This window comes from Passer montanus, unplaced genomic scaffold (genome assembly GCF_014805655.1).
Source record: "Passer montanus isolate IOZ18808 unplaced genomic scaffold, ASM1480565v1 scaffold20, whole genome shotgun sequence".
NCBI classification, from domain to species: domain Eukaryota; kingdom Metazoa; phylum Chordata; class Aves; order Passeriformes; family Passeridae; genus Passer; species Passer montanus.
This window is the reverse complement of record NW_024366592.1, coordinates 9,108,287-9,128,293: the sequence shown is the minus strand read 5'-3', so window position 1 is coordinate 9,128,293 and position 20,007 is coordinate 9,108,287. Positions and strand designations below refer to the sequence as shown.

The 20,007-nt window shown below is 42.2% G+C and overlaps 1 protein-coding gene across 3 annotated transcripts in view; it reads left to right on the top strand.

Moving 5' to 3' along the window:
• Window positions 1-20,007, top strand: part of TMTC1 (transmembrane O-mannosyltransferase targeting cadherins 1) — a 140,041-nt gene that overhangs the window by 104,414 nt on the left and 15,620 nt on the right. For all 3 annotated transcript variants that reach the window (XM_039707848.1, XM_039707849.1, XM_039707850.1), the window contains 2 exons: window positions 10,196-10,339; window positions 16,840-16,948. In XM_039707848.1, coding sequence (XP_039563782.1) covers window positions 10,196-10,339; window positions 16,840-16,948 — 253 coding nt within the window. The remainder of the gene's footprint in view (window positions 1-10,195; window positions 10,340-16,839; window positions 16,949-20,007) is intronic.

Sequence of the window (20,007 nt, the reverse complement as noted above, 5' to 3'; positions counted from 1 at the left end):
ATTTAGAGTCCAATTTTGGAAGTCCCCTTGGACTTCCCCGCCAAAGCTGCTGACCAAACAGAGCAGGAAGGGGAACAGCCTGCCATGCAAACCTTCATTCCCTCTTCATCCCCCTTCATTCCAGCCTGCCATTCAAACCTTCATTCCCCCTTGTGGCATCTTCTGGAGGAGGGAGCCTCTGGACAGCAAGTAGGAACTCATGGTTTTCTTTGCAGTTCAGAGAGCTGTCCTGCTGTTCAGCTGTGAGAGAGAGGAGAGAGTAGGCCGGGAGACAGGGAAACAAGTATGGAAACACTTGGTCCTGCACTTGTGTGGTCTGGCTCTTGCAGGGCTTGCAAGTAATACATCTTAGGGCATTGCATACAGCCTGGGAATGGAGATTGCTGGTTTGTGGCATCAGTAAGGATCATGAAATCATGGTTAGTACTCAGACACAGGCTAGATGGAGAAGGGAAAACAGTGTAAGCAACTTATCTGTATCCCTCATTTGAGGGAACAAAATTGGTTCATTGCATCACTGAAATGGGAATGGGTAGAAAAGGAAAAAAGCAAGGCTGTTCTTTCACCTCACTACACTTTAGAAATAAAGCCCTAATGCTGTAAGGAAGACTCAGGTTTCTTCCTAAGCTTTCCCACATACCTTCCTGCTGGGTTTTTATATATCTTAAATCAACGGTATCTGGAGTTGTTTAAATTCTTTTAAATTGCACTCTCCATGCAGTAAAAAAAAAAGTGTTCTTAAAGCCCTTTATGTGTGTGTGTCAATGTATTTGCCTTGAAAATGCCTCTCAGCGTGGACTGCAGGTGGCCTTGGATACCATCTGTGATTTATTTCTGGGAAGAATTAAAATACCAGCACCATTTGTTAGCCTGTTTTTACAGTGAGTAAAAAATGTGCAGTGCTGCTTTGCTGTGGCTGCTTTTGCTCCCGAAACCGTGAGTGCCCTTCTGACATTCTGATATTACTTAGGTCAGGCCCTTGGAGCAAGCCTGGAAGATCTTCATAGAGATTTCATGTAATCTCTGTGTTAGTGGATATTATGGGCTGGAGGTGGATCATGTCCAAGCAGTTGGGAATATCTTTGTGGTGTTCCTGTTCGAGCTTTGACAGTGGGTTTGAGAAGTATTGCATAGGGATGTGGTGGCTGTCCTGAAGCTGGACAGAATTGTTGAGTGTTTTAATGGTAATTGATGGCTGAAAGGGCTGCCTTGTAATTTGAATCAGAGATTTAATGGCCTTTACAACACGTTGCATGGGACAATGGCCAAGTTACTTCAGCCAGTGTAATTTATTTTTTTAACCTGTTCTCTATAAAGCACTAATCCCTGACTGTTTTGAGGGCTGCTCCAGCTCTGCTCAGTTTTTCCTGCCTTTTAGTGACAAAATAACAATCAATGCACAGGCTTTTATTTACTTGAAAACAAAACTGGTAAAAGTGCAACCATGAGCCCTGATGCAAAGACAGTGTGTGTGAATTTAGAGCCATAGGAGCTGGGTGTGCCTGCTGGGAAGGACAGATGGATGTGTCAGCCCTGGACACCGATGGTTGCAGGTGGTGGGGTCCCTTCCTATGCTGGTGTCTTGTTGTGGGTGCAGGTCCTTTTGTGCTGCCCTTCAAGGACTTGCTGGCTTTTCAAACACATCATCTTAGAGAAAAGCCCACATCATCTCTGAGGATGACAACTCCATAGTCTTCCTCAGAACTGCATCAAAGCTCTGCCTTCTTATGTATTGGGGACCGATAAAAAAAATCTGGGTAATGAAAAATGTTTTCTTATTGGGACAAGGCATCTATTCTGATTCTCCTGTGGCGTATGCAGAGAGAAACTTGTGACTGTGTTTTGCACATGTGCCTTTCACTTTTGGCTAATGATAACCTCAAATCCAAGGGTTGATTACTCATTCCCACAGCCACTGCTTTTTTCTTAACCTGCTGTCCTTGTTTTGATGAAAACTGTACAGTATGGGGCTGTACAGCTTCCCCTGGCACCTGCGTGATTTCACCTCCATCTGCTTTGATGAGAGTGTGTTGTTATTGTATCCCCTCATGCCACATTGGATTGAAGGGCTCACCTGATGGTCTCTTGTTTGCTGTGGGGTCCCTCAAGATTCTGTAGGCTCTGTGGAGGTGCCTGCTTTGTTCACACTGTCTGTAAGTCAGGTATGTTGTGAATTATAAGTTCTTTGCTGGGCTTTGCGAGTGTCGAGATTTCTGGGATTTTCAGGACTTATGTGGATCCTGCATAAATTCTTTATATGAGAGAATAAGCAGACAGCCCTGTTTGATAACCTCGTGTTGCCTCATCACTTCAGGGAACATGCAAGTTTAGCAGGAAAGACTTTATTTACTTATATTTAGCGGTGATATTGTTTGACTTAAAATCCTGGTTTTTCTCCTCAACTCTAACTCTCAGGCTTCTACCCCTGCCCAAGTTTGAAAATCTAGTGAAAATTTATAAATTATAATATTGTTTAGTATGCTACTGGTTGGTTATATGAATGGTATGCTTTTAGGTATTGCTGTAGGTTGGGGATATTTTTTCCTTAATGGATGTCAAGGTCAAAGAATTTGCGAGGCTTTTTCAATGTACAGATTAAATTTATTCAGCTTCTCTATTTTTTTTCTTTCAATTTCTGTCCTGGAGAGGTTTCTCTCAATATCAGGGTGCTCTGCAATTCAGCCTGGGAGGCTCACCCTGCTGAGAGGGTTTGCTCATGGCAGGGCACCTGTGGGCTGCTCTTCCTGGCTGATGAGTAATCGGAGAAGCTGATGCCTCAGGTTTTACCTTTTATGTTTTTCAGATTCTGTGCTGCTTTAGTGTGTAGTTCTGAGCCTCATATTAGGGGATGGTAAGCTCTCTTCACAGAGTAGGGAGAAAAAAACAATTCCTTCTCTAGCTGGGGACCAAGGACAAATGAGCCAAATTTCAGGCCCAAGAGCATAAACAACATGGACTGCAGAGAGAAAAGCAAGAAGGATGGGACTTCATAAGCTGAAGCTATAACTGGACAATTAACTGCAATATACAAATGGACCAGATCTTATAAAATTGTGAGACCCCCGTGACTGGTCATCCATTTTGTGGCCATTTTGGGTTCATCTTGGGTGTAGCCCTGGCTGGGTTCTTGTACTGCCCAAGGTGGATCTATTGAGGCCCTGTAATAAATTCCTACTTTAACTCTGCCTAACCTCTGTTCTAGGTCAGACTTCACAAGGCATCAAAGCCATAGAGCCAGGACCTTACTTCCTTCCACTGATCCCTGGCTGTGATTCAGCACTTGCTGTTTGTACCAGTCGGCCTCTGGAGATCCCAGGTTAGATCCAGGCGCTGCTGATCGGGCATGGCCCTGCAGGAGCTGAGCTGGCCCGTGCAGCAGGACCCACAGCGCTGCTCAGGGATGCCCTGTGAGCCCCCAGCACCAGGCTGGATGGGATCACTCCCTGTCTTCTGCCTGGCGTTGTGTCAGGACGCCCTGGCAGCTGAGGGTGTGGAAATGGGTGTGATGTAATACCCAGCTCCAGGCTGTGCTGTGTACAGCCGGGAGTCTCGCTGCTTTGTCACGCTTTCGCTGAAGCAGATTATGCCTGAGGCTTTCAAAGGAACCTAAAAGCATTAGATCTCTCACTTGCCTGACTTCAACAGGATTTCCAGGTGCTTTTTTAAATAGAAAAAATACCAGCTTGCCACAAATCTTCTGCCAAGCTGAAGGGTGTTGCCTTTGAGGAAATATTGATGCAGCTACTAGAACTCTTCAAGAAAAAAACAGCTGCTGCTTGATATTGCAGGATCACCTCTCCTTTCTTGAAAGAAATTAAAATGTTGCAAATTGAAAACCTTTTTGAAGAAGACACAGGATCTGCCATCCACATCTCCACATCATGTAGAGCAGCTCTTGAAACAAGGTGCCACACCATCATGAGGCCATGACCTGAGTTGTTGCCAGTGCAGAATTGTTCCCAGAAGGATGACTGGTCTCAGAATTACATCAGATCATGTTTTAACTCAATCTGACATAGAGCTTTATTGAGAACTTACATAAATACATGAAAATGAGTGTGATGTAATATTAAAATTGGAAAATTGGCTTGAAATAGTATGCTGGAGTAAATATAAAATGGGCAGTATTAAAACTTGGCACAGATAGAAACGTTATTCATATAACATTCTTACTTTAGTTGGCAAAACAATGCCAATAATTACAGTATATATTGGAATGGGCAAAACGTGCCTTAAAAGCAAGTTGCCATGCTGCCAGCAAGTAATTGGGCCTGAGTAATTACGGCCTGAGTCCCTGTGCTTAGTGTGGCTGCAGGGAGGCCCACGGATGCTGAGCTTGGTGGTAGGGCTGGACAGGCACCAGGAGAGCCAAGAGTGGCTGTCAGGGAAGTGTCCTCTGGTATGGAGGAGGAGTGGTGAGAGCTGTGGCCCAGGCTCTTCAGACTCTCCTCTCCTCTTGCCCCACGGAGAGGTAACACAGCCTGTTTTGTCAGGGCAGCACAGGGGTCTGACTTACCACAGCTGCCTCAGTGGTGGCGTGGTTTCTGTGAGCGCTAAGGTTAAACGCATTGTTTAATAAGAAGATGTGTTAAACAAATAGGCACACTAGATCTCTCCATGGAATAATTATTTTTTATTATTATTTTCACTTATTATTTTAATTTATAGAAGAAATTAATATGCCTGGACTCCCTTTGAATATTCTGCAAGATGATGCAGGCAGATTTTTGTCTTTCTGCTGCTGCTGCCATGGCATGGCTGTTGGGTTAATGATGACCAGAGTTGCTTACAAGTTTTATAATGGTTATAAGAACTCATGCTGTAAGTCACTGGGAATGTGCTTTCAACAGGCTTATTGTCAACCCTTGGAGGGTGATGAAGGGCTGGGGCATTAGGAAGAGTGAACCTCTTGTGACATGTCAGGGCTGTCCCAGCTCTGAGAAGTGTCTCTGGGCTTCTTTCAATAACCTCTTTTATCACGCAGTGGTTGTGGGGGGGCTGCCCAAAGCCCTGAAAGATGACATTACAGCTTTTTCCGTGCTCTCCATGGTAGTTTTCCAGGCTAATTGCATGCTAGTCTGGCCCCATCCCCTGCTGCTTGCTATCCACAGAGCAATGGCTGTACAAAAACCACATAATGCTCCTAAGAGCAAGTGGGTAGTTGTCACACTAATGCCTTCCTCCCCTGAATACCTCTGGCACCAAACCAGGCAGGGCTGCGAGCAGAGCTTGCCAGTTGTTTAACTGGTCTCTCTCAATCTGAATTAAAAGAATTAAAATTCCTGGTGGATCATAGGTTGCAGTCATGACAACAAATTTCATCCCTTTCTCTTCTTTCTGTAATTGTCTTGTAATTCAGATACAGAGCCAAACAAAGCCCTCCAAATTTTTTTCAAAACCCTCATGTTTCAGGTAATAGCGGCATTAAATGAAAAAGCAGAATAAATGGTCATCAGCATTTTGATGACTGTATATGTTTTATGCCTGGTTTTGTCTTGATAAACTGGAAATCTCTTGATTGTGCAAGTCAGTAGGGTTTTGCTAACCTAAAAGAAGTGGGGATAATTGCTAACAGGAGTTCTTGTGCAGTCTATACCTGTAATAGTTAAAGGGAAGGCTGCTGAAATTTATTCTGACAATTGCAGATACAGCATTGGAGGAACCATTTGAATTATTCATTCTACAACAAGGAAACAACCCACATGTCTTCTCTTTAGAAATGAAATCTCCATCTGCTTTAAAATATACTTTTATGGGTTGCTTTCCCATAATTTTGCTATTTCAAGACTTCTATTATAATTATCCTTGAATGTAGATTTTTAAAGAAAATTATTCTGATTTCTAAAGGAAAGAATAAACTGATTTCTTACATGAACTGCTACTTGTAGAATAAGTTTAATGAAATTCAGCTTTCTTTCATAAATAATGCAGCACTTGCATTTGATTAGGTGAAGCCTAGAGGAATTTCTACCTAATCAGATGCATAGCAAGAAGATATTGCTTGCAGACTGTTAGCATTATCAGTGGTGGTGGCAAGGAAAACACAGCCCTATATATGTCCAGACAGAAAGCTCTGTTTCTTAAGAGAAAGTGCAAAACAAGCTAGATATGTTCCAACAATCGTCTCTTGCATCTCAGTTTCTTCAGAGTGATGGTTTATAAAATAAAGTCTGGATTCTGAGTATTGTCATTATTGTGGCATGAAGAGACTCCAGGTTCATTGGAGATCTTCCTGCCTTGGTATGTGTTTCTGACCCTTCTAAGAAGTAAATACACTCTTCATATGAATGAAGAATGAGGAAGAGACAATGTTTGCATTAGAGAACTTAAAATCAAAACAAGTTGAAGCTGAATATCAGGATTTGTTGAGATCAATTCCAGAAGTCTTGATAAAGAGCACAAATCTCCTGATAACTTCAAAACAGGAGAAGTACATGAATATCCCTCCATTACAACAACAAATCACCTGCAGCAAAAGCAAACAAGTTTGGTGTATCTGCAAGTCTTGCATTTTGAAAGTTCTTGAGTAAATGTTGCTTCATTTGTAACTTGTGGTCAGCTTTTATGCCACGGTGTAAATCCTGCCACAAGACTGTTCTGCTGTGTTTTTACTCCCAGGGAACTGTTGTTAGCAGCAGTGGGTGTGCCTGAACAAAGGGTAGTTTAAATAGGGCTGCTAGTCCTTTATTCAACATCCATATTAATAAATAAAAAAATTATCTGGTCCATATTCTTTAGCTCTGAGGTCAACTGGCATAAATTGACCTGGAGGTATTCAGTAAATGTTTGTATCCTCTGAGAGACAGTGGCCAAGTCCAAGTTGGCTTTTGGGACCAAACCCTGATCTGGGCTCAGGCCTGGACCACTCCTGGGAACTATTTGAGGGTGGTGTGAAAGCAGTGTAAACAGAAAGAGGGCAGGTTTAGATGGGATTTTAGGAAGAAATTCTTTACTGCAAGAACACTGAGGCACTGAAACACATTGTTCATAGAAGCTGTGGATGCCCCATTCCTGAAAGTGTCCAGGGCCTTGTCAGATGGGGCTTTGAGTAACCTGGTCCAGTAGAAGGAATCCCTGCCCATAGTGGATGGGCATTGGAACAGATGGTCTTTAGGTCCTTCACACCCCAAAACATTCAGTGATTCAATGATTTGAACATCACTGGATGGTCTTTAAGGTCCTTCACACCCCAAAACATTCAGTGATTCAATGATTTCTGTAACAGCATGGATGGTCATGGGCTCAGACTCTGGCTCTGGTTACCTTAGCAGAGGAAACACTCTCTTAGGCTTGGTTGTTCTGCTGAACTCAGTTGAGTGGCAGCTTGCTCTACACCATAACAAAGTGATATTCCAAATAAAATATATGGAGAGAAATAAAAGAGCTGAACCCTAGCAGTAAAGCCCAACACCACTACCTTATCTCACTGTGGTCAGAATTTCTCGTGACTTTTGTTCAGACATGTAAAATTGCAGATCTCATAAGTTCTTCAGGCCAGATGCTAAGCAGGTAATTTGTGCTTGCTGAGGTTCTGGGGTTTCACTTACATTTCTTGGAAAGGGCAATGAGATGTAATGAATAAATGTAAAACACAAGAAATAGAGCCCAGGATACACAGGAGACGTGTTTGCATCCTGTGATTTGCTGTTGAGAGGTTTTAGCACTGAGCTCAGAAGTGTATTTATGGAGCTGCTGGTCAGAATTGTGCTATTTAAAGGTGAAATCCGTTCCCTTTTTTAATCTTGAGTTTTCATTCCACTCCAAATTGGTGCAAGCAAATCTCCTGTGCCTAAATGCCATAGGAGCACTAAAGGCCAAGAACAGAATTAATTTCTGAAAGTTTGAGAGAAAAACCATCAGGTTTAAGGCTGTAAAATGTTAATCTGTTTCTGACTTTTCCGAGAATTGTCTGAAATCCTTTTGCCCACTTGTAACTCAAGTGACTTCATGTCAAATATTGTAGCTGTTTTATGTGTGAGTAGTGACAGAAGTAGTGCACACTTTTATCATAGCCATCTGGTAAAAAATGCTGAAAAAATTAACTCCCAGACCTTTTTCTTGGTCCAAAACTATGTCAAAATCCCTTGGAGGAAATGGGAAACAAGACTGAGCCCGTGGTCATTTGCCCTAAGATGTTCTTCGTTTGAGATTCTGGTCAAGGTATCACAGAGCTGCATCCCAAGTGCTGAAGAGCAAGCCAGCTTGGCCCTTTCCATTCCTCCCCTGCTGTTGCTCTGGAAAGCATTTCTCCCAGCCTGCTGCACCTGGGGAGACTTAGACTAGATGACAAATGGTTTTGAGGGCCAAGGTCATGACTCCACACTACACCCTCATCATCATCTTTTCTTTTACTGGTGCATCTCCATGCACAGGAAGGCTCTCACACCCCGAAATGCATCAGGCTCACTGAAGGAAAGTGATCCTGTTTCTATGTTAACTGCAGCTCTCACCACAAATTCACTACTCTTTGCTCCTCTGTGACAAGTTCAGCTAGGGGTCTCTTCACAAGTCGCTTGAGCAGTGATGCAGGTGGTGGGGGTGAGTGTGGACACGGGGCAGTGCAGCCCAGGGGGTGACCTCTGAGGGACGGGATGCTCACCTGTGTGGGAGGGATGTTGGCACTCCGTAGTCATTATTTGCTACGAGTGATGGTTACTACATTTATTGCTTGTTATTATAACAGGCCAGTTTTAAAAAAACCACGTGGCTGTATCCCTGAACAATTTCTCCTCAAATGTGTGGCTTTGCAGTCCTTGTTTGCTAGGTGAAAAAAGCACTTGGGCTTTTCTCTTACTTAATGGTAGGAAACATCCTGGTTTTGTTAGTGGTGCATGCCCATTTCTCCCAGGGTTCCCTTGAATGCTTCCAGCTTCACCCCCAAATAAGACCTTGCCAAAATAATTTATGAGCTGTGGAGTGAAAAAGTGACTGATACAAATGTTGCAGCAGTGTATAAAATGCTAAATTATTCATGGTACTTAAGCACAGAAAATCCTAGGGCTGAACTGACATAGTGAAAAACTCCAGGCAAAAAAAACCCCAACAAAACCCAAACCTCACAGTGGAAAGTCTTGGATTAAAAACAATTGCAAACTTTAGTCAGTCTATACTACAGAGTCTTAATCTCTTCTACCTTTAAATGCCCCTTCTCATGCTGTACCCTGTGCTTTCATGGCCAACTACTTTTAATGTCATTTTCCACTTCACTTTCCCATGATCAGGGACCTAAGGCAAAGAACTGTCAGATGACTTGGTCTCAGAGCCTCAGACCTTCTCACACAGCTGGTCTCCAGGGACCTCTGTGAGCTGTCAAAAATTTATTTCCTTATCATAATGACCCTCAGTTTTCACCTACCTATCCCACAAAGGGTCCTGGATGCTTTCATCAAGCCCTGGATCACTTCCACCTCTGGAGTTTTCTAGCGAAAGACCTACAAACTGAAATATTAATGTAGGAGCAGAACTTTGAGAATTTAAACTGCTGAATTGACCATGACCTGCTGCCTAATTTGTGGAGAATTTTAACAGAGATGCATTGGGCTCAATGATATCACTGAAACAGGCAGATGTGAAGATCAACAGGTCAGATAAAAGGAAAACCAAATGCTTCCTCTTCTTAGAGAATTCATACTCTTAAGTAGTCTGGTTCCAGATTCTTTTACCATTTTGCTTGGTCCTCAAAACATTGTTCAACAGCTGATTTCAGGTTTCCTTTTGCACGTTTTTTATCAGTTTTATTGTGATAAAAAATTTGAAAGACCCAACAAATAATTTTCAACAGTGTTGTGTTGGATTCTGTGTATATCAAAACCTATTTCCAATGGAAACATTTTTTGACAAGGCAGTTCTTGCTTGTTGCAAAGGCATTTTGAATAAAAACATTCAGACCGCTTTAGTCACTTTACCTTTTGCTTGAAGGGTATGATAGGTTTTCAGTTTGTTCCATTTCAAACATTTGTCTCCAAATGTTCCATTTTGCCCTGGAGATATATAGGAACAATAGGAAATCTGATTGGGAATTGAAAAGGGTCCTCAGGATCCCATCTGACCTGCAGCAAATTAAGGGAAAAGAGGGGTTTTTGGCTGACATTTTTCCCTTTATTGAGTGCCAAACAGCATTGGTGGCAGAGTCAGTGACATCAGCTTTATTTGTCAATTAATGAGCATCTGTAACTTCCTGTTTTCTCTTTGCCAGGCTGTACCCTCGTCACGCAAGTGCTCTCAACAACCTGGGGACGTTGACCAAAGACGTGGTGGAGGCTAAGGACTACTACAGACGGGCCCTTCAGCTCAACCCCCAGCACAATCGAGCTCTCTTCAACCTCGGCAACCTGCTCAAGTAAGTGGAGTGCAGGTAATTCACATTGCCCCTACACACATCACCAAAGTAGGTTTTTTTCTGCCAGCTGGTGAAGAAATGGTGTCATTTCTTAGTGCCGTCCAAAAGTGCTGGCACAAAGGTGAGGTTTACTGTGGATATCCCTGTGCTGTGTGCCACGCCACTGCAGGTGCTGTTCACGAGTGTGTTCCAGTTGTAGGAAATTCATTTGTTCCAGGCATCAGAAATTAGTTGCTTAAACCCAGCTAGGCAACTGAGATCCCCATGCTGGTGGAGAAGTGTGAACATTTCCAGGATAGGAAGTATTGTTCAAAGGTAGGCATCAGATGCTGAGCTAATAAATAACACATATCCAAAAAATCCGTCTCTTCAAGTTCCCACTTCTCCTCATTAGCTGTATATGTATTGTTGTATAGTTTAGACAAAGCAACTTGTGCTGAGATGCTCAGAGCAGCAGAGTTCATTCCCTTGCAGAGCAGGTAGGTCTGGATTTGAGGGGAAGGCTGGTTTACGTTCCTAGGTTGCTAAAAACAAGTTGATGAGCTCATTACTTCACTTGTTGTTGTTTAGAGTGTCAGCCTGTAGCAAGGAGAATAGCAGACAATCATAATAATGCAAATTAATTTGACTAACCACATCTAAAGACTAAACTTAGATCTGTACAAGAAACCACTATGATAAGATATGCAAAACGTTCAATTAAAAAAAGTAAAATATCTCTGTTTAGCACCAGCAAAAAGGTCCTTGGTTTTGTGAGGATATTGCAGTGTATTTGCTGACAGAACTGCATAAACTACAGTAGTAAAAGTACATTTTGTCTGATATGAGCTGCCCTTATTTTGCTGATAATAGGCCTTGGTAAATCTTTTAGAGCAGACAGTGCTGCTTAAACCATGACAGGCTTAGTGTGGGACTGGTTTTAAAGTGGCACTGTGTCATTAAAACTTGGTCTTTCTGGTCCTGAAATGTAACTTTGACTGTAGATTTGTATAAAGGATGTTAAGTGGGCTGCTGAAGTTCTGCCTGGTCTGTTCAGAAGCAGAGAAATTATCAAAGTAATATTACAAGTAAACCTATTGGTTTGAGGTTAGAATATGGGAAATGAGTAATCTTAAATAGAAAGTAGGTAAGTGCTTTACTGGAAATACAAGGAAGGAAAGTGGTACAGTCTTGTTACAAGGGAAAAGATAGGTCTTTGTATTATTCATCAAATATGGTTGATTGAAATTAATTTTAGGTGGCAATGGTATTTAAAAATACATGTTGTCTTTTAAATCCATCATTTGTACCTAAGTTATTATTCTCTGTTACATTTTGGGTTTTTTAAAAATATAAAATATTAATACAAAGGATCTAAGCCAGAAGAAGCACTGGGACATTCCTTGTCAATTATGCTTAAATCTGGCCTGTCAAAGGGCTCTCATGACCCAGCAGATGGATAAAATCAGGACTTGTTGCACCGGAAAAGCACAAAGGAGACATGTTGGAAAATGTCTTAGAAATGCTGTTTGTTTTATGTGCAATATGTCATGTTTTTCACATTGTGATACCTAGGATATTGTGTGTCCTGTTGGATTGTTTGTGCTCTGCATCCTTCTGTGGTGCCACATTTTGCAGCATGTTAAATGTGTGTGATGCTTGTTCTAAACTTGTCAAAAGGAAGCACTCAGGATCCTCCTGCCCTTTTCCCACTTCCATTTGCTCCTATTTTCTAAACTTCCTTTAGGCTTCCAAAACAATGTAGTGCATCTGGACACAGCAGTAGTGTTAATTGTATTGGAAGCTGAGTGCCCTCATCTCCCTGCTCAATATAAAAAAAAACTGCTAAAAAATAGGTGCAGTTCACAGTGCAGGAATTAGCACATATGTAAAGCAGATTCTGCGTGGGCAGATCCTATATGAATGTCTCCCCTAAAACAGGATCCCAAACCATTTGGCCAGCACCTTTCCTAGATGATCCAGCAGCTTAGCAAAGAACATCAGCCATGCTGAGGCATGAGGTAACTTGTGAGATGACCTGACAGGTACAAGGCAGAGATTTCACATTTCCCCTTCCTACAATGATGTCTTTATTTATATTTTCTACCTGTGTCTACAATTATCCTTTCATATGTATATATAAATGTGCATATATATGGCAGCCAGTATTCTGCAGACACTAAATGCTAGTATAATATGGGTAATAAATGAAATAAAATGGAAATCTGTAGAATATTACAGACAGATATTACTTTCTGGCTGTGTTATGAGACATTATGAAGAATGTTTTGATTTTTAAATATATGTCAGAGAGAAGATAAATGCAATTTAAATAAATAAATAAATGCAATTATTGCAAGCAATAAAAGCATTTCTGTCCTCTTTACAAAGGCTTCAGAGCATGGGACAGATCAGGAAGAGACAGATGTGCAACACTTAAGACATGTCCAGTAACAGCACTGCTTGTACTAGGACATGGAATGGAATTGTCTGGCATGGAGAACTCCCAGTTGAATTCTGCTGAGTTCCTTGTACCCATCCCTGCTCATAGCGTGTAAATCTGATGGCAGATTCTAGATTTCATCTCCTCTGGAGTACTGAGAGAAGGGAAGTTGAGGATTTTGGAAGGATGAGTTTGTCACTGCCATGTGGAAATCTGCCTTTCATTAGTCTATGCAAATAAGTTATTTAAGCACCATTGCTTATGATTTAAACTTGAGTAAAAACTGTTTTAAGGACACAGGGTGGAATTTATAAGTTATTTTCTGTGGAAGTTGTAGATGAAAAATGATGTTTCCATTTTCTGTTTGCGCATAAAGAAGACAGCTATGTGTCAGAAGATGAATGTTCTCAGGAAGTATTGCAGGGTAATGGCTGAATAAACCTCTGGTTTTGTTTACATATCCTAAAATAAAGTTGTATGTCATCATTTTTGTGCCTAATATAAATATTGGAGAGCAGATAATTAAACAATGCTGGCAGTTTTCTTACTTAAAATAGAGCTAGAAGATGGTCTACCTAAAAGTAAGAAATCTCTCTGCTTTCATGGTCTGTGTGGTCAGTAACAAACAGCAGCCTGGTGCTGCTTTCTTGTACTTTGAGTATTTGACCTCTCTGTATAAATTCATGTTCGTTGAGATACAGATAGATATTGTTCAGAATACCTCATGAATTTATAGGCTGTGGGTATTTCTGTAAAGAGACAAGAAATAATATACTATGAACATTTTGAAATAAATATCAACCTCAGCCTTCTGTTGCAGGAATAATGGACAAGACCTCTTATTTGTGGTACTGTATCAATCCACACCTACAGCACTGCACTATCCAGTACACTGCTCATTATGAAGAAAGGCCTCACATGCTTTCAGAGTGTTATGGCTTCATTTTCAAGAGAAAAATGAAATGCCTAGAAACAATCTCCACTGAATCTTGAGTTTACTCAAAGGACTGAATTTCTTCTGGATGTGGAGAAATGTACAACGTGTCCTGAGTGTTTGTTTTTGTGATTTAGTTCCAGTTGAGCAAACTCATTTATTCAGAAGAGGAAGGACTGTCTGCCCTCTCTGCCTCTCTGATACAGACTTCTAGATATGATTGTGCTGACACAGGCTTGTGGAACTTGAGCAAACTCATTTATTCAGAAGAGGAAGGACTGTCTGCCCTCTCTGATACAGATTTCTAGATATGAGTGTGCTGACACAGGCTTGCGGAACTTTCTGGAATAGATAGATAGGTAGGTAGATAGATAGATAGATAGATAGATAGATAGATAGATAGATAGATAGATAGATGTTTTTCTATGTGAAAAACATCAGATAGAAATCACATGTATTGAGATTTAAGACCTTTTAGCTAGTGAAACATTCCTTCCTTTCCTTCAGAAGCAAACTGAATGGTGATGTTCAGTGATACTGCATCCTGAATGGTCTCTGCAGGATACCCTGTGTCTCATGAAGTGCTGCAGTTATCCCTCAGTATCACAATACATATTGGAGACTCTGGCTAAGAAACCCCACAAACTCTGGCGGTCTAATTTTTGATTGAAAAAATTACTTAGGTTGTTATTATAACCCAGGGTCTCTAGAGATCATTTTGGAGATCAAGCTAGCTGCTCAGAGCAAGTCTGATTGGATCAGATTGTTCAGGGCTGTGTCCAGCTGAATCTTGGAACCCTCCAAGGACAGAGATGCCACAATCTCTCTGCGTGACCCATTCCAGTGTTTGACCACCCTTGTGGTGAAAAATACTTTTCCTGATATCTAATCAGGATGTCCCATGTTCCTACTCTGGCATCTGTTGCCTCTTGTCCTGTCATTGTGCACCTCTGCAAGAGTTTGGCTCTGGCTTTTCTGTATCCTTTTGAAAATTTGTTCAGAACAGTTGCAGAGCCCTTCTTGATTTCTGTGTTTCTGGCTTTAGTACAGTCTCAATAACTTCACAAAATAAAAGATGAAAGTTACCAAGTCCTTTAGAGTACTAATTCCTAGGTTGCTCTCTGTTGCACGTGAAATTTGCTCCAGTGCCAGCAGCCCTGTGCATTGCCAGACTTTGGCAGGGTGGTTTAACCTGGTGCTTCTCCAATTTGCAAAAATATGGGAGACATGCTCTCAGTGGAAACAGCTATTCCTTGTTTTCAGCTTGGGCATGCTGTTTGTAGAAGCAAGGCTGTGATCTCAGGTGGGAGAGGGAGTCAAGAGAGGTCATTATAAAACAGGGTAATTTGGGTAAAAAATTGGAATAAGTGGTCACAGATTGCGCCTGTCAGTTGAATTTGTTCTTCTCTCTATCACGGTGAAGACATACATTACCTAACTATTCTTGCTCCAGATCCCCAATTTATGGTAAATTAGTGTATGGACTGCTCTTTCAATGCTTTGTGCTCTCCCAAATTGCAGGAGATTTTTATATGAGATGGCCTTGATCCTGCAAAGTGTTGGCCTTGAGCCAGGAAAGCACTTCAACCAGTAATTAATTTTCAGCTTGCATACATAAAAGTTAAGTACACATTTAAGTGCTTGGCCAGAGCACTTGGTATCTTGCAGGCCTAAGCCCTTTGAGAAACTACTGGATCTGCTTTTTTTAATGAAATTCAGTCTGTCACATAAAAAAGATGCCATAATCTTTCCCTCTGTACCCCCACTTTCAGGAGACAAACATTGTGCTTGGATAAAATGGAGGAAAAAAAAAGAGGCCATTTTGGAATAAAAGAGTAATTAAGAGGGCTGCTCCATGTTCAGAGTGAATGCTTGTGGTTAATGGGAACTTTTACTGCTGTTGAGTGGATCACTTAATCCTTTTATTTCTGTAGTGGGCATTTCCTATATTTTCTGCCAAACATCAATACCTTTATTAAGCAGTCATCTGGTTTTGATTTATAAAAATGTGTCATGAAACTCCAGCCAAGGGATCCCAAAGTTTTATAAATTGACAAGCTAGCTAGACTTTAATTAGTGTAGGAGAAAAGTGGTTCTGTATTTGTTTTTGCTTCGTTCATGTAATTTATATGGAACACCACTGGAAGAAGAAAAAGACTAGAACAACTGGTTTTACTTAGCTTAATGCACAGGCAAAATATTCTTCCAGTTACACAACTAGAAAGGGAAAAATCTGCAAAGCCACATATATTATCAGCTGAAATTTGCACCTTATAAACAAGATCTGGTTACTTGACCATGCCACTCAGATGAAATCTAAGGCCAAAGCAGCAAGGTGTTCACATATTTTCTGTTTCCCCAGAGCCCTTTGTTTCTTTTTCTAAGCCCTCCTGTTCATATTCTTTGTACACCCAGCACAAGGAAAATGTTTTTTCAGCCCAGCTAAACATCCTTAGATGTTTGTTCAGGAAACCTTCTCATTTTTCAAAGGGGAGAAATTGTAGCTCAAATAAATAAATATCCCAAGATTTTTGTTAGGGAAACCTTTTCCATTTTCCATAGCAATAAATGCAGAGCCATGCTAGGAAAAAAACTAGCACATCAGCACAGCCACCTCTCAGCTGTCTCTGTTCATAATCCTTAGGATCTGAAGGACAGAACTCCTCCAGCCTAATCATCAACTTGCTAAGGAATTATTTAGAGATCGCAGGCAGATTTAACTTGGAGATATTTTAATTTCAAAATAATGGAGTTGCAAGTGGATCTGTAAGAGCACTTGTCTAGGAGCTGCAGAGACTCCTCAAGGTTTTAGTAAAGGAAATGAAGGATTACAGTGTCTCCAGCCTACTGAAGTGAGAGGGAATGTCCTGTTCCTAGATCACAGTGCCTCCATCCTCTCGGTGCCCTCCCTTCAGATACTTAACTTTATTGATTCATTAAAGCCTCTGTCCTCACAGCTGCTGGAGACTGGGGAAATGCTGGGTGCTCACATTGTGGAGAGGAGGCGTGAATGAATCATTTAGTCTTTGTTGAAAAGGGCAAGCTGGGCACTTCCACGTCTCTTTAAAGTAGTTAATAAGTGGGATAACCTCCATGTGTGCTTACAGGAGTATTCCTTTCTGTTTTATCCCCTCCTTCCTGCAGGTCCCAAGGGAAGAAGGAGGAAGCTGTGATCTTGCTTCGGGACTCCATAAAGTACGGCCCAGAGTTTGCAGATGCTTACTCCAGCCTGGCCTCGCTGTTGGCTGAACAGGTAACAGGGATGGCTCGGGTCCTCTGCCTTGGTGTGCATGCACTGCTGCCACAGCCCCTCCTGCACCTCCCAGCCCTGCACTGCTGCCACAGCCCCTCCTGCACCTCCCAGCCCTGCACTGCTGCCACAGCACCTCCTGCACCTCCCAGCCCTGCACTGCTGCCACAGCCCCTCCTGTACCTCCAGCCGTGCCTCACTCACCCATGGTGGCAGGGTGCACAGAGCTCTCAGGCTGCTCTACAGATGGCATTTCCAGGATGGGAGGCAGCTCATACACAGTGAGTAATTACACCCACGTGGTGTGGCTCTGAATTAAATCACCGCTGAAGCTGTGAGTAAATCCCCTCCCTGCCTCTGTGGAGAAGTCTTAATCCATCGCACCTTGGATGTTGTGACAGCAGGAGAGGCGAGCGCTTCCCCTCACACACACACGCCTACACAGATAACCTGGAGATTGCATAATAAATCATTCCAGAGCTGGGGATTGTCACACACCAGGTGGCCTCTGCAGCCCAGATTCTGCCCCTCGCACACACACATACACACAGGGCACAACCCCTGATTACCGTGGTGGATGATCACGAGCAGGGAAGTGGGAAGGCTCCCTGGCTTTATGTTGCTCATAATGAGTGGCTGCTCAATATTTTATTTAACCTCGTTGTTCAGGTGCCTCCAGGCCTTATTTGCTGTGCCTGGCCCGGGCTGTGCTCTGGAGGCAGGATTACTCATTTCCTCTCAGGCCTGTTCCCCACGCTCATTACTCAGGCTCTCCCTACTCGCTGTAGTTAGATAATTTATTTCTACAACATCCCTGTGAGGTGAAATATTGTCCCCACAGAGGAAAAGAGAACTTGAGGCACAAAATCCTTGAACTCAGAGGGAGCCATGGAGGCGTGAGTGCCCACACTGGGACCTGAGCTCTCCTTCCCCCCACACCTGCAGCAGCAGATGAGGGATGCTGTGCTCTGTGCTGTGGTCCCACTCTGGGGGTGGATGACAAGGTCCCTGTGACTGCACAGCTCCAGCACACCTCTGCAAACCTTCTGAAAACTGATTTTTTTTCCTCCTTCAGTTTTCTGATCTAATTGTTCCATAGCATGGAGTGCTGAAGCTTTCTTAAAATATAACTAGAGACAAAGCAAAATGGTATCTTTTGCTGTTTTCCATTATTCTGCCTAGTGAAATCTTCTCTGTGTAAGGGAAGGGGAAGAATTTCAGCAAAACTATAGGCAGAGGTCTTGTTTAATCTTCTTCAAGGATGTAGGCACTCTGCAAAACTCACCTGTGATGTATGTGAATTACTGAAAGATGTTCTATTTTATGTTCCCTTTTAAGATCATTTCAAATGTTATCAATAGTATCTTCAGGGAACTCAAGATATAGTGTATGAATTTAAGGACAAGCCTTGTTGAATGGTAGCCCTGCTTTGAATAAGCCCATCAATGAAGAGTGCCCTGCAAGTATAGGAAATGAGAGTCCTCTGCACTATTACCTGGTTTTAATATTAATTGAAATTATTAATTAGAACAATCGATTGCAAGGTCAGCAGAGCAATAAAACCATTATAGAGTCCTGAGACCTTCTGCCCAAAGCAAATGCCATTAGTAAGTCCAGCAATAATTCATCTCTCTTACATATGGATTGTTCATCCTCTTGTGACTTGAGAGCTGGTAGGCAAAAAAGATAGTTAGTACAATTTTCTCAGAAAACAGTGATTTTTCTGCAGACTTTTTTAACACTTTCTCATGTCCAGCCACAGCAGATGCCTATTGATTGTGCACCTCCTGCCTCACACATTCATCCTATTGATCACAGCAGGGTCTGTCCTACAGCACCTGCTGCTGCTGCCTGTGGCTGGGAGCTGCAGCATCACACCCTCCAGGGGTACAGGCAGAAGTTTTGGTATTTTCAGCCCAAAGGATGATGACAGGAGATCATTTTTTCAGTTTTGGGTTTTCCTCTTTGTCTGAGCAATAAAAACATTGAGCTCAAAATGGCTAAACGTTCCAAGGAGTATTTTTGTGTCTCCTTGTGGCCCAGAGCCTGTGTGACAGCTGTAGGGGTATCTGTGAGGCCAAGCATTACAGGATGGCATCACAGTGGAGCTTTGGGGAAGGCACCACTGGGTCCTTCTTGCTGGGATGTGATAGAAAGGGGGTTAAATAATGTTACATGCCACATTGAAATAACTTGCATGAGGTGACCTTGCCCATGACAACTTCTGCTCCTCCAGCTTTGCTCCAAGCCTAAAAGGGAAATGTGTGGACACAGTGAAACAGCACCAGGATTGTCTTGGGGGGTGCATGGCCATACACAGCATGTTCCCCCCATATTAAAGGGGATGAATCTGAAATGGGCCTTATGGTTCCTTACCTTCTATGCCTGTAAAAAGTGCTGCTAAGAGGAATGTTTCACATGCCAGGGAATTAACCTGTAACTTGATGTAATTGCCCTTTTGTCTCCTTGATAGCTGATTCTGAAGCCAGAGCTGACAAAAAACCACTGCTGTACTGTATAGAGCAGTTTGGCTTGTTTGTGCCTTTTATAAATGCTTGCTCTTCTGGCTGCTCTTTCTGCTTGAAATTGTAACTCAGTTGCAATGTATTGCAGTTATGCTTGATTTCTGTGATCACCGCAGTGGTGCTGGTTACAGAAATCAAACATTTTTGCTGCCTGTTTTCACAACATTCTAACACTGGTTCCCCACAGTCCCCCATCTTCCCAGCTTCAGTTTCATCCATCATTTCGTGCTACTTGGTGGCTCTTCTCAGGCCCTAGCTTCCACTGATTTTGTGTGTGTGTTTCTTACAAAAAAACTTTATAACCCACTTAGCTGCAGAGGAGAGCTTACTCAGGCATAACCAAACTGAAAAACTGAGCCTCATAAAAAACAGACCTAAAACCCTGGAGTTCAACTGAAAGATTCTCATATGCATAATTTTTTTAATATCATAAAAATCTCATACATTTTTTATGCCAGTCTTCTGAGTTTTGTGAGGTTGATGAATGTTTCATGAAGGTCTGGGAGTGGCATTATTAAGTGTTAATGAGAATCTAGC